This window comes from Carassius gibelio, chromosome A15 (assembly GCF_023724105.1).
Source record: "Carassius gibelio isolate Cgi1373 ecotype wild population from Czech Republic chromosome A15, carGib1.2-hapl.c, whole genome shotgun sequence".
NCBI classification, from domain to species: domain Eukaryota; kingdom Metazoa; phylum Chordata; class Actinopteri; order Cypriniformes; family Cyprinidae; genus Carassius; species Carassius gibelio.
Genome location: NC_068385.1, coordinates 14609867 through 14629073, shown reverse-complemented (window position 1 = coordinate 14629073; position 19207 = coordinate 14609867). Strand labels below are relative to the sequence as shown.

Genomic DNA, 19207 nt, shown 5'->3' with positions numbered 1-19207 from the left:
CTGGTTTCTTATAATTATTAAACAAATAAGCATGTAGCCAGGACATCAGGGGAGATAACATGTCCATTTCTCCCAGTATGTAATGTACGGGTGAAACTGACCTGTCCTTTTCTTGAATCTGGAGTTGTTGTTCTTGTTGGCTGTTGATTTCTTGGCTTTATTAACACAATAATAAATCAATGCTTCAAAGCTCTCAGACCCTGCAGGGACTCTCACTGCACCTAGATGCTCCCTGTGAGAGACAAACACAATGATTGCATTACTTCACACCGCCACCAGCGTGCGCTGCCCTCCACCGGCCCGATCAAACTGAGTTTTAGCCCCCAACAGGGAACACTTTGGCTGCCCCAATGCCAAGTGCAAAACCTTCATGACAAATGTACCATTACCATTCATCATCATGTTCTGTTCAATGTAGCACTTAAATCAACTTTTGGCAATTTGCAAGTGTTGTTAGATATTATGTAGAAAGTACTGTCTATTAAAATGAAATCTTGATAATGAAACTTTTCTTTGTTCATCAGAATCAAAATTAAATACAAAATCATTTATTTAAAAAAACAAAAACAAAGACTCTTCCTCGTTAAATGGGTATTCTGCAAATTAAAGACACGTTGAGTTAATTCAGTTAGTCTGGTGAGTTGAATTTAGCATTTTCCCCATTAATTTACTTCAGAATACACCTAACTTACCAGGAATCAAGCTTTTACCTCATGTTGTACACTGCTGCCATGCTGCCAGCACTGTCCAATCTAATAACAACTAGCCAAAATCTCCTGTTTCCCAGTAAGCTCACTGGTTTTCCTATTAAACTGACCACAGAGGTCATGTTTCTAGTAAAGTGTAGTCTTTTATCTATCATGGCAGAGATCATGACAATCAAATGTCTTCATACTGAAGAGTCAACTGGGTCACAAGGCACAGAAACATAAAGCGTTTACAGACAGTCTCCCCAGCTGCTGAGGCTGTGGAAAGAGAAAGTGAAAGTGATTAATAGAGGGGGGGTGGTAGACATGACTGAGCACTAAAATCCGCCACATCAAACACACTCTGGTTTCCATGAATACACTGTACAGTGGCTTCACCATGCTGACAGGAGAAGAGATGGCAGGGAGGGGAGAATGGCCAGTAAAGAACAGTCACATAAAAGAAAGGAACCAAACCACTAGAACGACAAAATGTGACAAGAAATTTTAGTTTGAGAACTGCTGTTACTGATTCGGCATCGAGAAGAGTATTTAGAAAAGGCATGCATGATATTTTCGTACATGGAAACAAAATTTTAAAGGGGAATATCAAGGAGTGCCTCTAAAAGGCTGCAAAAAAAAATGCCTGCATTTAATAACCGCAGGCCTTGTTTATATTCCAGCAATAAAACTATTCAGGATATTTGCCAGAAAACTGGCAAAAAAAAAAAAAAAACTGATTTCATGTAATTATTTATTTTATTTCATTTTTACAAAAAAGTAATTCCCCTTTAAATTAGAATGATTTAAGACCCCGCCTGCAAACCCCTCCCCTTTCAGACATGGATTCGACCCTTACCTATTGTGGTGTAGAGGACCTGGTCACAACAATGCTGCCCAGATAGCTGAGATCAATCAAAAACAAAGAGGGTAAGACTACCAGAGTCTCCACAGTAAAGTGCGTCTCTAATCTAGATGAGGATGAGTGTTGCAAGAGATGAGTGCATACTCATCCCTGGCAACGAAGGCCACCTAAGAAGGCCACAGTGATGGTCGAAGCCCTGAGTTGGAGGAAGTGAAAGAAATGGAAGGAAATGAGCTGGAGAGGATGAGTGATGTGATCAGCCCACAAAAGAGGACAAAGAAGGAAGAGCCATGGGATCATCATGGATGCACTAGAAAATCCTTAATCATGAAAAACATTATACATTATGATAATTTCCTATATCAGAATCACACTCTCAAAGGTTAAAGGAGAATAGGATTTGAAGAAAAAAAAAGTATGGAAATTTATCCTGTGAACCGAATAAGGAGTTATACTGGAGGACATGGAATTTTTTGCATATGTAAATAGTTCATAGTAAGATGTACATGTAAAAATATTTTTATCAAAAATTGCAAAAGCATGAAAGCATTGCTTTTGCGGTACAGATGATGAATAACAATCTCCTTTGTCATTTTGGAGCCTCCAATGTTACAGTTCACCTACCCTGGAGAGGGTTCTGAGGGGAGCATCTCCTCATCTGTCCTTCTCTGAGATGGCATCTGGCCGAAAGCATCACTGCTCTCCGCAGGGGGTGAAGGGGACTGGGAGGGGTAGCTGGCCGCGGCTGTGGCAAAGGCCATGTGTGCATGGTAGCTGAGGCTGGGCCGCTGGCCACTCTGGCCTTGAGTAGGTGAAGTGGCAGGGGAAGAGGAGAGAGACCTTCGGGAGAAGGAGACACTGGCGGGGTGACGGGCACTCTCGGGCATCTCTTGAGAACGGGAAGACCGCAGGATACTGGGGCGGGGAGGAGGGCGGACGAGAATGTCTGGAGAGCCGGCGTGTGAGCTGGGAGGGGTTTGGGTGAGAGGGGAGAGTCGTGACGGCTGCAGGACCACCTGCTGCAGGCCGAGATCCATCCTTCGTGCCGCCCTGGGGCTCAGCCAAGGCTGGGCCTCAGACCTCCAGCCGTCAGAGCTCTCACTGTGCAGTGTGCTTGGGCTCCCCATGCGGGCTGTGGCGCCTAAGTAAGGCAACACTGGTACGCCCATACCATGGGCAGTGTGTCTCAACTGCCCCAGAGTCTGGGACTGTTGCATAGTTATATGCTTGGCTGAAGGGCCCTGAGGCGGAAACCTGCCGGGAGATCTGCTCAGGTGGGCTCTAGGGGCCTCCAGCTGGAGAAAAGCAGAGCTTGAAGGGAGCTGAGAGGTGGTGCTAAGAGTACGACTATGGGAGGGGTATGGCGGGGGCTCTGGGAGGTCCCGGTGGAGATATGAGGAATGATGTGGTGGAAGAGTGAGACGGGGACCCTCCTGACCTAGAAAGGGGAAGTCAGGAGGCTGCCAGATCTCGGTCGAGCGAGAGGAGGGAGGGCTATGCACCAGTGGGAGGGCGTGGCCGGAGGCTCCATACTGATGGATCATCAGCTCCTCCCTCTCCTCTGGGATGGTGGGATGGCGGAACGGCCCCTCAGGGGGGTATGAAGGTGAGGAGGACATGGCAGAGCTACGTGGACTAACATCAGGCATGTAAAAAGGAGGGTGAAGCTCCACCTCAGCACCACTACCTAGATAGCCATAGAAGGGGCCTGGAGGGAAGACCCTGTGAAAATGGGAGACCCGGCTCTGCCCTGTGGCCTCAAGCCGACTATCCTCCGAGATGCTCATACCTTCCATAGGCCTCTGGAACCGGGGGCTGTAGGCTGGGGGCTGCATGTAGGACTCCTGGCTGGAGGACACAGGGGATATCTGGGGCCTGAGGGTGGCCATGACTGGGGGTAGGGGCCCTGGGTCATCATTCTCCTCATCTGATTGGCGGAACTCAGGATACAAGTCTGATTCCTCCACAAAAGGAAAACCCTCAATACGTCGTGGCTTGAGGGATGTGTCGATGTCACTGGGATCCATAACGAATCGGCCATCAGGTCCACGGCTGATCAGCTCGATGGGCGTGGTGACCTCAGCCTCATGCTTGGACACGCTGTACTTCTTACTGGTTATTGCTCTCTTGGTTTTCTTATAGAGGGAAAGCTCTTTCTCTTTCCTGGGGCTTGGCAACTTCTTAACGTAAAGACCATGGCCATCCAGGCTGGCCAGAGATGGAGGCCGGGAGGAAGTGATGCTCTCAGGACTGATCTTCCCAGAGGACAGCCTATCAATCAAAAAAGACATGGGGCTTAGGACTGAGCCCTGGAGAATACCAGAACTTAAAATCAGCACTATCAAAAAATAATCACTCCACATTAAAACATGGACTATAATTCAATGAAAATGGCATGGTTTTAACACTTTTTTGTTTTATGTACATCTTTTATAATTTAACACAATTTAGGGTAAGTAATAAAATCTTTACCAATGTTTTTTTTATTATAATAGTAATTAGATTAGACCTTGGTCTTCATTTAAAGGACAATAAAGTGAAAGATGATGTCAGGTTGACATAATGGAGAACAACAGAATGGGGACAGGGCACAGAAACAGATAAGTCAGTATAGGCACCAGTAAGCTAACAAAAATATCAGCTAAACTATATCTTCACCAAACTCCTCAATAATAATCTATCTTGCTGGTTATAAGTGGTAAACAAATGTCAAAATTAGGAGCAGCAGAGGTCTGAAGTTGTCTATTCCCCCACAGATGCATTTTAGCTCTGCACCACTAACTGAAAACATGCAGCTACAGCAGACAGGCACATGCTAGTGCCTGTTGCAAAGAGAGATGCAGGTGCAAGCACTCACTGAGGGCTGGTGGATGGGGGCCTGTAGCTGCTCCTGTCTGGCTCTTCCCAGTAGGGCTCAATGCCAGGCAAGGGGGTAAGAGGAGGCCTGCGGTAACAAAAACACAATAGAGACGGGGCAGAGTTGGCCGTCAACCAGACTATGGTTCCACACTACTATGTGGAAATGGGTGGGATGGGAGCATGAGACTGCAGCTCTATGAAGACCAAAATGGAATCGGATAAGAGCATGAGTCTTAGTTTGAACTGGGTTGGAGGTGCTCTACGCTTAATGTTATCCTTCCTTTAGTTCTGGTTAATTGTAAGAGTGACATGCTGCCATGCCTGCACTGATCAATTCAGAGGAGCTGGGGGCTAAGCATCATGTTATAATATATTCTTGTGCTATTTAAATTTTCTATCACAACCTGACTGAACAGCAAAAAAAAAAGAAAAAAAAATAGAAAGAGCTTGAGAAGATTGTTTGTAATGGCAAATCAATGCATCTCACTGCTGAGAGCAGAGGTAAGCACAGATGCATTTATAGCAGCCACTTTAGTGACCACTCCAATCCTCCTCTATGCATCCCTCATGGTAACACAGCAGCTGCTAGGGTCAGCTGTTTGATTTCCCAAACTGTACATGCTCGCTCTCTCTCTCTCCCTCAAGCCATGATCCTGATAGTCAACAGATTTGCAGAAGTGCAAAGGATGATAGATGTCACTATGTACTGGTACTTACGGAGATTCAATGCTTTTCCTTGTGTGTGTAATCGATAGTGGAGGGTCTAAGAACAAATCACACAATGCCACATCAGCATGACAATATGCTTCAGATCTGTATCTCAACCACTGCATTGCTGAAGCTGGTAAAATGCAACAGACTGAAAAGATACAATTCCAATACAGCTGTGATATGCACAACATCCGTGCAGGAATTCTTCATTTTAGCTTTAAAACAAGAGAGACAAATAACTGTGTCTTGAAGTTAACAGGGACTTACCTCGTTTGCGTTTGAGCTTGCGACGATGCTGCTTGTTGACAAAACATGCAGCAAGTGTGCTGAAGAGGATGGCAGCCGCCAAGAAACAGATGGTGGCCACGATGCCAGCCACCAATGGCTTGGCCAGCCCCTCGTCTGAGATCTCTGTGGGAGGGAAGGGGTCTGAGAGAGGAAACATACTCCAGAACATGAAATTAGGATGGAAGAATGCAGCAAGCATACAAACACAAAAGCTGGTTAGCATGATCAATGACAGTGATTCAGTTAGTGTGCATTATAAAGCAGACTATAGCATAGTGTTAACACAATCAGAAGCACCTTGCCTATTTAGATCGAGAGGGCATGAGGCTTTAACATTTTTAAGCCAAGAGGATTGTGAATGCAACTTCCAAAAACAACTTAGCGGTAGTATCTTTAATAATTATCTTTTTTGTAGGTAAGGTAACGTTTATCTAACATCCTGTGGCTGCAATCACATCTAAATTGAGTCAGTCCCATTGACTTTATCATACAACACAAATGCATTGTGAACTATTAAACAACTATATTGGCTAAATATGTAAATAACTTTAACCTAGGATTTTTTTTAATTAATTTTTTATAAGCTTAAACAGCCACTGGTGGCCCCTCAAAAAATAGGTGCATGTCACCCTTGTATCACATCTACAACAGCAAAAAAATAAAAAAAAATAATATATATATATATGCAGAAGGGCACTAACTACATTGAGCAACAGAGGGCAGTGAAGCTCTAGGTGGCTAAAGCAATGAGTTGGTGCATTTTAGTGACGCCCCTTATTCTCACCTGTACTTGACACTCCCACCACATTACTGCTCTCACTGACAAGATCATCCATTACAGCCAGCGCTCTGAATTCATACCAAGAATCCTGGGAGACATAGAAACAGGTCAGTGGGTCACAAGTCCTCTGAGGCCAGCAGGTTGAAGTGTCAGTTCTACCAACAGATTCGTAACAAGAACATTTGTAGCAGACTGCTGCAATGTAGCTGTATGTCAGACTGAATTAAAATGTCATCCTCTGAGCTTTTCAGTGGAAATGCATTCCCTCACTGCGTTTCTCTAAATAATCACAGAACTGCAACGCTCTGAAAGAAGATCGACATCACTAAATTGAATTTCTTTAAATTAAACATTTTCACTTAGAAATACATCATGCAACAAAAATAAATTGGGTTTCACTTCACCTATTATAATGGGTAACTTAAATCGCACACGTACCATACAAAAGCATGTGGTCGGTTGGCAAGTTTTAAAAAATGCTCTTCAAGGCAACATTTATTTGATTTATTTGCAGAGTCCACTGTGTATTTTCCATGCATGTTAGAAGTGATGTTAAAGCAATAGTGTTACCTGAATAAGATCTCTTGCTATGATCTCAGTCTCAGTTGCAGGAATTAAGTCATCCAGAACCTCCCACCTTTCCCCCAGACGAAACTCGATGATGTAACGGTCGATTGGTGAAGAGTGATTGGCCGGAGGAAGCCATGTCAACAATACACCCTGCTGTGTCCGGTTGGCTGTGAGGCACCGTGGTGGAGTTAGAAGCACCAGTGGTTCAGGGGTACTTATAGGATACCCTAGGAAAGATGAAGTGAGGTTGCAAACGTATCTCATGTGGAGGGTTATTCAGAGGTCCATTACAAGGTTTAGTTAATGTAGAAGTGCCACCCACCTCCTGTAGTCACAGTGACTACCTCACTGAAGGGGCCGGTGCCCAGTTTGTTCTGGGCCAACACACTAAATTCGTAGGCAGTCTTTGGCTCCAACCCCTGGACCACCAACCACGTCTGAGAGCCGTGCACAGGTACGGACAGCCAGTCATGTGGCCCTAAATCATTCTTCACCTTTCTATTGGATTATACCAAAGAGTTCCATTTTAAAACTTCAATTAAGTACACTGAGACACCTTAAATAACAAGAACATTGCATATGACTTATTTCTTGAAATACAGTGAAATGTAAATAAATTGAGCTTAAACATTACCATTGATCAATTAATTAAATCCATGGCTTTAACACATTAGAAGAAATAATACTACAAGTCACAAGTACATAAAAAAGGAGAGGAAGGAAGTATAATCAGAGGGGGTGCTGGCATGACTTACACCGGGCCATACCAGACCGAGAACGTCTGTTCAAAGCCTCCGTCATATCCAGGTTCCCAGGAAACGTTAGCGGAGCTTGTGGATGCTGACACGTGGACATTAGTTGGCGCATGTGGACTAGTGCCTGAAACAGGGTTATTTTTAATTGGTAGTGTCTGCAAATGCTAGGACTATTGCTCATACTAAATGTTATGGATTTGAATTAAACACAAAAACCATAAGTATTTAAATTTGCCACATAACTCTTCCTGAATAAAACGGATAAATGACACATCAGATCGAGTGGCTTGTGGAGCTGAGACTTTACAAGCCAAAATACCATAGCGACTTGGGAATAGTTTGACCTGGGCCAGTTTTTTTGTACAATTTATTAATTAATTAATTTTTTATTGCCACTTTTGATCAATTTAATGTGTCCTCACTGAATTAAATAATGTATTTATTTTAAAAAAATCGTACTGACCCCAAACTCACTAAACATTTGCAAGCCGCAAGGTCATTGTTAGGAGATACATCAGGGAACGTTGTCTATTATTGGCTGCAATTCATTCTTACTGATTAACCCAAAATCTTTAACGTCTAGGCCAGACTGTTTTTCCCAAAACAATACAACTTTCCAAGACGGATTTAGCCTTGTCAGACACAACTAGAAAGATTTCTGAAAAACTAAAGTACAGGAGATCCATGTGTCTGACCTGAACCTTTTCTCACTTATGTTCTCTGACCAGGCAATAAACTAACTCCATGCACAGACTGACCCTGTCTGATAATGGCAGGAGAGTGCCAGACGATGAAGACACTGAAGTGGAGGATGGATTCGAGATTTCCATCACATCTCTTATCGGCACCAAGCAGCTGCGGAGGATCTGTTAATTGCTCCCTGATTAAGCATAATCTTTACACTGTCATGACACCAGTCCATCACCAAACAAATAATGTGTGTGTGAGGTTGTGTGCCCGCTGACACATCACTTCTCATTCGAAGGCAAACTCTCAGACGTGACAGCTGAGTTAGAGCTCCCACGAGCTACATGGCCCCCACTGTAATGACTCACTTGTGCTGCTTGGCTGGAAATCGTAATGTCCTAGCCTACACTTCCTATTTGGCACTTGTTAAGAAATTTTGTGTCCTTAAGAACCTTCCAAATTGAACATGGAGTACTGATCTGTGCCAAAAATGTACAGAACAAAAATGTAATTGAATGAATACAAATAATGTGCAATGCTACAGACAGACAGACAGGTAGGTAGATAGATAGATAGATTTTAAATTTTGGGTGAATTATCTCTTTAATGACAAGCGGCAGCATGTTAGTACTATTAGACTGATGTCATTTTAAGACCTGCATGCATCTGTTTTTCTCTAAACTGTTTAATTTCACTTTACACGTAACAACTGTTTATATGTAAACTTTTTGTTTTTTGACAGTTTTAGCACAATCAGCCATGGAAGATAACGTTATCATAGTGTTAACACAATATTAATAACTATGCTAAACACAAGAGTAGTAATCAGGTGCTGTTTGACAGGCTTTTTAGTGTGCGCACGCTTCAGAACAAAGTCAGAACAGCATGCTAATTAAATATTTAACTGGTCAAGACTTTAAAGCACATGCAAATAATTTACTTTTGTGATTTTTCAGTGTCCTGTAAGTGTAACTCTATCGCCGAGTTAACATTTGATGTGAATGTATGTCGCACTGTACAATATATTGAGATGGAATAATAGAATATGCGCTTTAGCACAATATTACGATATTTCTTCAAAATCATACTGTGGAGACATTTTAATCATCCAAGATCAAAAAATTTGACATCGTACACCCATACGACCGACCGACCGACCGACCGACCGACCGACCGACCGACCGACAGACAGACAGACAGACAGACAGACAGACAGACAGATAGATAGATAGATAGATAGCACTTTATTTTACAGTCCTGTTCCTCATGTACATACTATGTACTTATTATAGTAATTACAATAACTATGTAATAACTAGGTACTAAACCTGAACCTACTCCTAAACCTAACCCTACCCCATGTAGTTACCTTGTATTACCAGAACTTTCTTAGCTAAATACACTGTAAGTATACTATAAGTACACATACTGTAAAATAAAGTGCTAAACTGATAGATCTTTTCTCAGCTTCTCTTCTTCCAAGAAGTGGAAACATCAGTGTGTTAAAATCTGTAAGTTAAGAGTGATTTACCTATTACAAATAGGCGTGTGCTGGCAGTGATGCTTGTTACTACGTTGGTGGCAACACATTCCCACTCCCCATGATCCTCTTTGCTCAGAGAGACAAACTGCAAGCTACCACTTGGTAAGATGTTATGTTTGCTTCTGCTGGGCTTCCCAACCTTGACAAAGTACAAAATAATAAACAGTTCATGATCTTATATCTATGGAAAGGGAAAATATTATACCTAATGTTGTGGTGGGTCATGGTACCTTTCTCCATACGATGGTTGGAATCTCAGGGTCTCCAGAAGCAGCGCAGGGGATGACCAGCTCTCTTCCCGCCTCCTGGCGGTACTCCCCCCCAGGGCTCACGTTGAAGTAAGGGGGGTCCTGGGGTCACATGATGACGTTTACCTCACAAACCGAACAATGTATCTCAAAAATTCAAGGAAAATGTGATTATGTGATTTTTTATTAAAGAGCTGGTCATATGGGTTTTAGAAAATATATATTTTTGCAATTTGTAACATAGCAATTTTTGTAATCTTATAGCATCTTTTTTTACAAGTAACCCTTAATTATAGTAATGGGCATTTAGTTTCCGACACGCATTGTATACGGAAAGACCAATCACAACAGACTAAGCCAGCTGACCAATCAGAGCAGAGTAGGCTTACGGAAGGGAGGAGTTTACAGACTCAGAACTGCTTTGAACAATTGTTTTCAAAATCATTGAAAAATTATTCTAATATTAAATGCATATTCTGAGAAAATTACAATGTTTTCTGTCCTTAGATGCATTTAAACCTGTTGTAGGGGACTCCAACACAATATTAGGACACTTTAAAATAACATATGACCTGCTTTTTAAGATGCACTGACTCACCTTTAGCACCAGAGTGGCCGGAGGGGACTGTCCCATGGTACCTAGGACATTGTAAGGCACACAGGTGTAGGTGCCAAGGGAGTCTTCAGTGACCTCTGCCACCCGAATACTTCCGTCCGCCATCTGGCTCCATCCAGGATACTGTGAGAGGAAGAGAGGAGCACAATCAGTGAACTGGACTGTTGTCAAACAGTCAAGAGTCTTGGTATTTGAGACGTCAGAAGTCCATGCATTATAGACCTTCTCGATTCTGAGGGGGTAGCCATCTTTTTCCCATCGGACTGACGTAACTGGGGGGTTGGCATCCACTGGGCAGCGAATGATTCCCGGCAACTTTCTTGGGGCGTAGATGACAGGTGGCATGTTCACAACACGGGCAGGGTCTGCGGAGAGGACACGGTCCAAACAGGAATCAGAAACATGGGTAATCATATTAACTATGGTACCGCAGAATAGAATACATTATGAAAATATCTGAAAGAACTGAAAATTCAACATGGAATGGAACTGCAAATAAATTTACTGGGAGGACTTGAACTTTTCATCCACTTACATTTCCCTGTAAACATCAGGCCTTGTCACTATTATGGTAACATTGGCAAAAATATGGCAACTTTTGTTACAACATAATTGTCTAATCTATCAAGTAAAACTCATAAACTGACAAAAAGTCACTTTAAAAACCAAGCAATTTTTTTTTCTGGTCAACACAGCAAATCAATAATCAATATGCTTTTGTTGAATCGTTGCTGCACGACTTCTTAAACTTCTTAAAATAATCATGTTTTACAGCTGTATTTGTAAAAAAAAAAAAAAAATTACCAATGATGCTTTACAGAAAATCCACCAATCAGAGGATTGTGGTGAGCAAATTATTCAAAAACAGATTTCTTTAAGTATTTTGACAGCATAGCAAGACTGACTTATGATGAATCTATAATTTGTATTTGTTTATGTCATTCACAATGCTTTATGGTATTGTAGTTCTCAGTACATAGTCTTGTATTTTTGTCTTTTTGTCTGATTTTCAAAAATGTTTTTTATGGTGTTTGTAATGTAATTCACCTCATAGCTGATTGGTTTGAGTCATGGGTTTAAAATGTGAAATATTTTATGTTACAACAAACTCATTTTACAGTTCATAGCAGCTATACGTATAAAAATCTAAATCAACACATCTCCCAAATTTTCACTGCGAAATCACAGTGTTCAGGGGCCTGTGTAAGTGATGTGTTGTAACAGAACATTTAAGTGTTATTTAAAGCCCTTCCTGTGAAGTTCTCTCACCTGCAGCAGCCCTGGGGTGTCACTGACTGATGTAGCACAACCCCAGCGGCGCAGAGGAGCGCCTGCTAATAAGACAGTCAGCCACTGCTCTGCATATGACACAATACAATGTGCTTTTCCACAGCTAATCTCTTCTCTCTTCAAACTACCATGCTATATTTCCACTCAGTTAATTCATTAAGGCCTCTTTGTCACCCCTGACCTCTTTTCTGCTGTGATGATATAGCTCAGGGATCCTCAAATCTGGCCGACAAGATCCACTTTCCTGCAGAGTTTAGCTGAAACCCTAATCAAACACACCTGAACATGCTAATCAGTGTCTTCAGGATCATTAGAAAAACACAGGTAGGTGAGTTTGATCAGGGTTTGAGCTAAACTCTGCAGCGAGTTGGCCTTCCAGGGCAAGATTTGAGGAGCCCTGATATAGCGGGTCACCGTGACATACTGTTCTGGTTGGTTAATTGAGAGAAATAAACCAGCCCTTTGCCCACTGAAAATTCACATTCAAGGCAATACACATTTCTCTACACATTACATTTTCTTCCTAACAATCACTAGTGGCTTCAGATATTTTTATTAGCGGTCAACCATTATGTTTTTTAATGGCAGATACCCATCTACACCTACAGGGCTGCTGAGGGCCGACTTGTATGTAATAATCTAATCTAATCTAATCTAATCTAATCTAATATAATATAATATAATATAATATAATATAATATAATATAATATAATATAATATAATATAATATAATATAATATAATATAATATAATATATACAGAATGAAATGATTTTATATATATATATATATATATATATATATATATATATATATATATATATATATAATTAGTAGCTTAACAGTAGGTAATACTGTAGGCTTGGTACATTGATGTGCATTCATATCTGCACATCTGCTTTCATTCAGAATTCAGATTTGGAACTATTGTTTTAGAATAAAATTAAAGTTGCTTCAGTGATAACTATTGGCTGTCATTTATAACTTTCATTATGATTCCACTTTTTCATGGAAGTAAGCCTTCTCCACTCTGTCTTTCTATCCACGACAGACAAACAGACAGACAGACACAGAGGAAGCTCAGACTCTGGCTTATCCGCCACTTCCTGCAGCACCACAAGAGTCCTGCTGCAGATGGAAGCGGGCGATTAAACAGAGAGAGAGAGAGAGAGAGAGAGAGAGGCAGCAACTAGAACATCTGAGATGCCTGGCAGCCACCACTGCATCTCAAAGGGTGTAAATAGTTCTGTCCCTGCATGTGACAGACACCAATTACCCGCTCTGATGATAGTATGCTTGACATAAAACACCTCAAAGGCACACAGGACATAGACTGAGATTTTAAACAAAGTCCTGGTGCTGCAGGCTATTTACGAGGTTGAAGGTGAAACTCACATTGCACGGTCAGGTAAGCTGAAGCTGAGGGGGAGATGCCCAGGCTGTTACTAGGGCTGCAGGTGTATTTCCCAGCATCCTCTGGCTTCACTCTGTAGATAATTAGGGTTCCGTCAATAAAGATTCGAACGCGGAGCTTCAGATCACTGCAGGGAAGAAAAGAGAGATGATCTGTTTGAAAAAAATTATTAAATGTGTTTGTACATAGACAAGAATTGAAGCTGATACAATGTCTCATTGTTATGGCAGTCTGTTTTTGCATTAGAGTGAATAATAAAAAAGTTTATTGTAAGAAAGTTTTAAATTAACTATACTTTTTTTTTTTTTTTTTTGTCAAAAATAAACACCAAAACTGTTAAAGTCACACATACATGATTTCATGATTTCAGAGTCAGGACTTAGACTAAGCCAGGTTAAGGCCATAGTTCAATAAGGACATTTACGATAAGTATCTTTTATAAATGTTCCTTAGAAAAAAGAAAAAAAAAACATTATTGGTGTGCACAAAGATGTCAACGTATGTTTCTTTGAGTTAAAACAGCTCAAAAGGGTGCAACTGAGGAAAAGGTCAGACATTTTGAAAAATTTGATATATAATTGCAATTGTGATTAATAAAATTGCAATTGTTAAACAAAGTCAAAGTTATGAGAGTGGCAATTGTTAAATAAAAAACAATTATGAGAAAGTCTTAAATATAAGATGAGAGAACTTATGAGAGAAAGTCTCAATAATGAAAAATTTATGCATTTGTAAATAAAACGTTGCCATTGCATAATATAGTTGCAATAATGGAAACTATATACATTTTTGCAATATAAAATTGCAATTATAAAATAAAGTAACATTTATGAGTATAAAGTCAAATTCTGAGATATAAAATTAGTTATGAAAAATAATGACATCTATAAGAATGTTATAATTGATGGGAAATGGCATTCATCATTCATATATTTTTATAACGTTATTTTCGCACAGGATAATTATTTATAAATCAATAAATGAATGAATGAATAAAATAAAAAAAACTAATAAATAAATAAATAATTTGAGATCAGATGATATTTGGCAAACCCCCTGCTTGAAGACCCTTGTTTTATAATCTGTCTGCAGATAAAAAGAATCACCTCTAAGTAAATAAAATCATGATTCTTATGGTTAATTTGACAAATATCAGTGTCCACTAAAGTGTTTTTACACAAAGTGGTAAGTTAGCCAGCAGTCTGAATATTCCCATGAACATCACAGTTCAATAGTAACGAGAAAAAGAAAGAAAAAAACGGTATTTCGAACCATTATTCTGGCCTGTTTCCACAGAGATGAACAGACTACAGCCCTGCGTATAGAGGGTCAATACGGCCACGCTTGGGGGAGTCAGAACAGCCTCTGGCTCGGCTTCAGATGATCAGCATGCTTTTTTAGGCATGTGATGACACAAGCATAGTGTCACAAGATGTTCCCATCCCGGCATAAAAACCTGCTGTGTGCGCCTCCACGTAACTGCGCTAGCATTTGCCTTAATGCAGCTGTAGAGGGCTTGAGATTCAGGGATTCTGGGTCTAAAAATATATGTGACTCTAATCTTTAACCGACAGATACACACACACACAGCAGCTTTTGTATTCAAGAGTCTGAAACTTGGCACAGTAGTGAACTCGATCATAACTTTACTTCTTGAAGTAGACGTTGTCCTCTTCCCAGTACCAGGTGTAGGTCAGGTTGCCAGGATACGCCTCTGCTTGGCATGTGAATTGGGCATTCTGGGATATGTTAACAGTGATGTTCTCAGGTGGTGACACGATGTATGGAGGACCTGGTGGAGGCAAACAGTGACAAGAGTTATAGACAGACGAGTAAGAAAAAATCAAAACAGGAAAATTAGAGTTATTGTTTTATTATAAGAAATAAAATTGCAACTGTTAGATATAAAGTCACAATAACGAGAAAACCACAATTGTACAGTCATAACATAAATAAACACATTCGGAAGATATAAAAATGTGAAATGACGATATAGTTTAAAATTTGTGATATATACATTTGCATTCATGAGACTTACAAGACACATCTGTAAAATAAAATGGTGATGTTTATGAGATATGGACATATTTGTGAGATAAAGTCACAATGATGATATATAAAATAACAGTTTTCAAAAATAAAGACACATTTGTGATATTTCTCTAAGGCGGAAATATGCTTTCTTACATTATTACATTTGTAAACTAATGGCAACTAACTAGCATTCAGCTCAAATTTAACTAACTTTAGCGAGCACGATAAGCAGACCGTTTGAATGCTTACAAATACTCTACATCTTTTTTTTTTTTTTTTTTACGAACACAGGACTGAGCATTTTAAATCAGAAATGTGAAGCTAGTCGTTACGGGTTTGTGGGATTATTTACTTGTTTCATCTTTTGGTTTATGGATTGTTTTGTGAAAACTCAATGCTAACAAGCTAAGTCAGCCTTCCGCCTGCTAACTTTTTGTTTCTTAGCGTATTTACTGCAAATAAATTTCAGTTTTGTTTATGTACACAAGAGAAATGAATTATTGTCTGTGGTAATCAACTGCATGCCACAGTTGTGGTATTACTTACAATTACCTTAATTCTCCTCCATATATATATAAACCTGTCTAATAGAGACAGCAAGGATATACCACTGTCAGGCCTTCCCACAGAGAATATTATCCTTCCCACATGAGGCTGTCACTGAAATTGCCAATAGACTTTTAATTAGACGTGTGGGTAGACAGGAATACTGTCGTGAACTCGGACCGCTGTGAGATTTCTGGCTGCTCTGCAGAAAGATACAGCATGAATGCTGCTCTTAGCACAAACAAACCCATGACTAGCCGTGAAATATCTCCTAATCTTAATGTGTGGACTATGCTGAGAGCTTCCTGGATGTTTCCTTAATGTGCAGTAAATGACACGGCATCTAAGGGGATTACTGACAGTAGCGCAGCTTTGCTTATTAAAATGAAATCGCAAAAGGCATCACTTGAACGCGTCTAAAAATATCCCTGGCATGGCTTGCACTCATGTTATTGAAGCAGGTTTCAACTAGAGTGCCTCTCCAGAGGCTTCATGAGAATATTGCTTTTTGTAAAAACAATATTGCTAGTTTACTAAACAAAACAGCCCATGGCCAAGGCAATTTTGGCTCGGCACGGTTCATATGTGTCTCCATCTGACTCGTTGGTACTCAGACAAGAGCAGACGATCCTCTTCTAAATCACTCCAACCTTCAGGTAGGGCAGATGATATAGGCAAAATATATAGTGTATAGAGTTATCAAAGCTACCACAATATTTATGAAATCATGAGATAAAATCACTTTTATCATTCTATTGACAGCCTTATTTTAAATACTAACAAAAAAAAAACTGCTTTAATGATAGGCAGAGATCTCTTTATAATTTCAAAAGTATTATTGTACACACAGCATAAATCTTGGTCTTTATGCATTAAATTATATAGCCTTCACTAATCTGGGGGGAAAAAATATTAAATTGTTTTTAAAGCCCTACATTAAAATGATTGTGATATTCAAGGCATTGCTTCATTTTAGATCAATGGCAAATCATCACAAATATTCTGTTTATATATCAGTATATATCAGCCATCCCTTAGCAGATAATGTAGGGATCATGGACAAGAAGCTCCATGTATCCGGTATGTTTTTCCTGGTGCTCTGTGATCACATGCATCCTCTAAATTCTGTTTCCCGGTGCAGGCTGTGTGTTAGCGTGCCGCTCTGTATTCGCAGCCATGCTCCACTGCCATAAATCTGATTGCAGTGAAAGCCACAAAGCCAGTGACAGGCAGCTTGCTCATGTTTGCTGTCATACTGTACACAGTCCATGGATAATAAACTGAACCACTTCATCATTCTGTACTAACGCGGAGGCCATATGGGGAGAGACTGTGTTACCATTACCAGGTGCTGAATCAAAGCGAACAACGATTATTCTGTTTGCTTGTGCATGAATCTCACACACTTATCAAAAGATCCCATCATGAAGGAGACTAAACAGGCAGATCTTTTTCAAGGTGGCAATTGATCGATGGCTTAAACGGACCGGCTTGTCGATGGCGGCATTTTTTTCCCTTTAATTCATTATATTTTAACTTTCAACAGCCAGGCCAAAAGGTATGGAAGCCCATTTCTGACACTGACAAGAACAAATGCCATAAAAAAATAATTATGATATAAAAAGTCAGTTATTAGATAAAATTTAAAAATGATGAGATTATTATTCATATATAAATTATGAGATACCGGGCCATAATTATGAGATAGTCTAAATTATAACATAAAAAGTCAAAACTGACATAGTAATAATTATAATATCAAAGTCTACAACAAACTAAGTCATAATTATCAGATAAAAATAGATAAATGAGATCAAATTCATAAAAAAAGTCAAAATTGAGATTAGTCAGTTATGTCGTTATTTTAACTTCAATTTTCAACATTTATATCAAAATTATGAGATGTCCCAACTACAACGTCTTAATTAAGACTTTTTAAGTCACAGTATAAAAAGTAAAATTGAGATAAATTCATAATTATTAATCATAGTATACTTTAGACATTTTATATTGACTCATAAGTCTCATAATTTCTAAATGTCAACTTCTATATCTCATAATAAGACACAGTGTCTCAATTTTGACCTTTTGTCATAATAACACATTTTTATTTCACAAATATGATTAACAAAAATATGTTTCACCCAAGGAGAGGGAGAGTGTACAAGGCATGAGTGGTAACTGTAAACCTGAGGTATATCACTACCATCGCTCCGGCAGGCTGTAAACAGCTTCTACTGGAAGGCTCCATCAGGAGCTGAGTGACAGGAAGTGATCTATCCACATGGAGCGGTCTGAGCTTATTGACTGCGGCAGATGTGTGTAGACTGATGAGACGTAAAGACCAGACTTTGACCACAACTGATGTGTCCATACACAGTTTCACTAAAAGAGACTAATTAACCAGAAATCAGCGAGGGCGTTGCATCTTTGCACTTAGTATCGATGGGACGCAATGACTACAGTAGCGAGTAAAAGGTCAAATATTGATAGTGAAGGACGTTTGCTGGCTTGTCCCAACTATCAGTACCGTTTTTTTTTTTTTTTTCATGTATAGATGCGCTTGTTTGTTGTGTATGTATCGCTTTGCTGGAAAAGGAAAGTAAATGGATATGTGTTACTACACAGACATCCAAATCTTGGACGCTCACCTTGCACCAGAAGGCGGGTGGTGTGTAGTGCCTCCCCCTGGTCACTGTGAGCACGACAGCTGTAGGCCCCCCGGTCCTCCCGCGTGATGGCCTGCACCGTCAGACTGCCGTCACTCACCTGTAGAGACAGTCGAAGTATTAAACATGGGTTACGCAAAAAAATAATCAAAATGGTCAAAAATCAGTTTGGTAACTAGTTGATTTAGCTCTTATACAGTACGTTATACAGTAGCACATTTTTAGCAATTCATAAAAATGTTTCAAATTAACATTTCAATGGAATTTTAAAAGTGCATTTTCAAAAAATCTGATTTGAAACCAAGTGTAAAAAGAAACTATGCATTGTTATGCTTGTGTGCTTTGTAACAAACCAATCAATATAGATCTGCATCCCCATCTGAGCTTGAAAGTGCAACTGTATCTTCCTGAACACATGGATGACATGAAATACTGCATAGGTTCCTGACAGGACTTTTTTTTTTTTAGGAGTGGGTTGAATCTTATTCCCTGCACGTCTATTGCTTTAGCCAGAGGAGACTGGCCTTATTGTTCCTCCCACACAATATCCCAAGGTGTGTCAAGTCCCACTGGAACGTTGACACAATCCTCCCGGCCTGTTCCATCACCATCCTGTCGCTGACAGTCACATCACACTGATGACCC

The 19207-nt window shown here is 40.1% G+C and overlaps 1 protein-coding gene across 8 annotated transcripts in view; it reads right to left on the bottom strand.

Moving 5' to 3' along the window:
* Positions 1 to 19207, bottom strand: part of LOC128029298 (protein turtle homolog B-like) — a 165372-nt gene that overhangs the window by 113634 nt on the left and 32531 nt on the right. The window contains exons 5-21 of one of the 8 annotated variants that reach the window (XR_008187335.1): positions 18545 to 18662; positions 14964 to 15105; positions 13295 to 13440; positions 10832 to 10974; positions 10592 to 10732; positions 9976 to 10095; positions 9734 to 9884; positions 7516 to 7639; positions 7083 to 7258; positions 6761 to 6987; positions 6194 to 6278; positions 5389 to 5550; positions 5128 to 5173; positions 4409 to 4495; positions 2176 to 3822; positions 1546 to 1591; positions 102 to 232 (exon numbers count right to left, since the gene is read on the bottom strand). The exons of 1 other annotated variant lie outside the window; for it this stretch is intronic. Coding sequence is in view for 6 of the 7 variants with exons in the window: in XM_052616990.1 (XP_052472950.1) it covers positions 102 to 232; positions 2176 to 3822; positions 4409 to 4495; positions 5128 to 5173; positions 5389 to 5550; positions 6194 to 6278; positions 6761 to 6987; positions 7083 to 7258; positions 7516 to 7639; positions 9734 to 9884; positions 9976 to 10095; positions 10592 to 10732; positions 10832 to 10974; positions 13295 to 13440; positions 14964 to 15105; positions 18545 to 18662 (3646 nt within the window). In the remaining variant the exon portion in view is untranslated. Of the gene's footprint in view, positions 1 to 88; positions 1592 to 2171; positions 3823 to 4408; positions 4496 to 5127; positions 5174 to 5388; positions 5551 to 6193; positions 6279 to 6760; positions 6988 to 7082; positions 7259 to 7515; positions 7640 to 9733; positions 9885 to 9975; positions 10096 to 10591; positions 10733 to 10831; positions 10975 to 13294; positions 13441 to 14963; positions 15106 to 18544; positions 18663 to 19207 lie in introns of those variants that run through there. 6 more of the 8 variants (XM_052616994.1, XM_052616990.1, XM_052616991.1 and 3 more) reach the window with 6 other exon arrangements.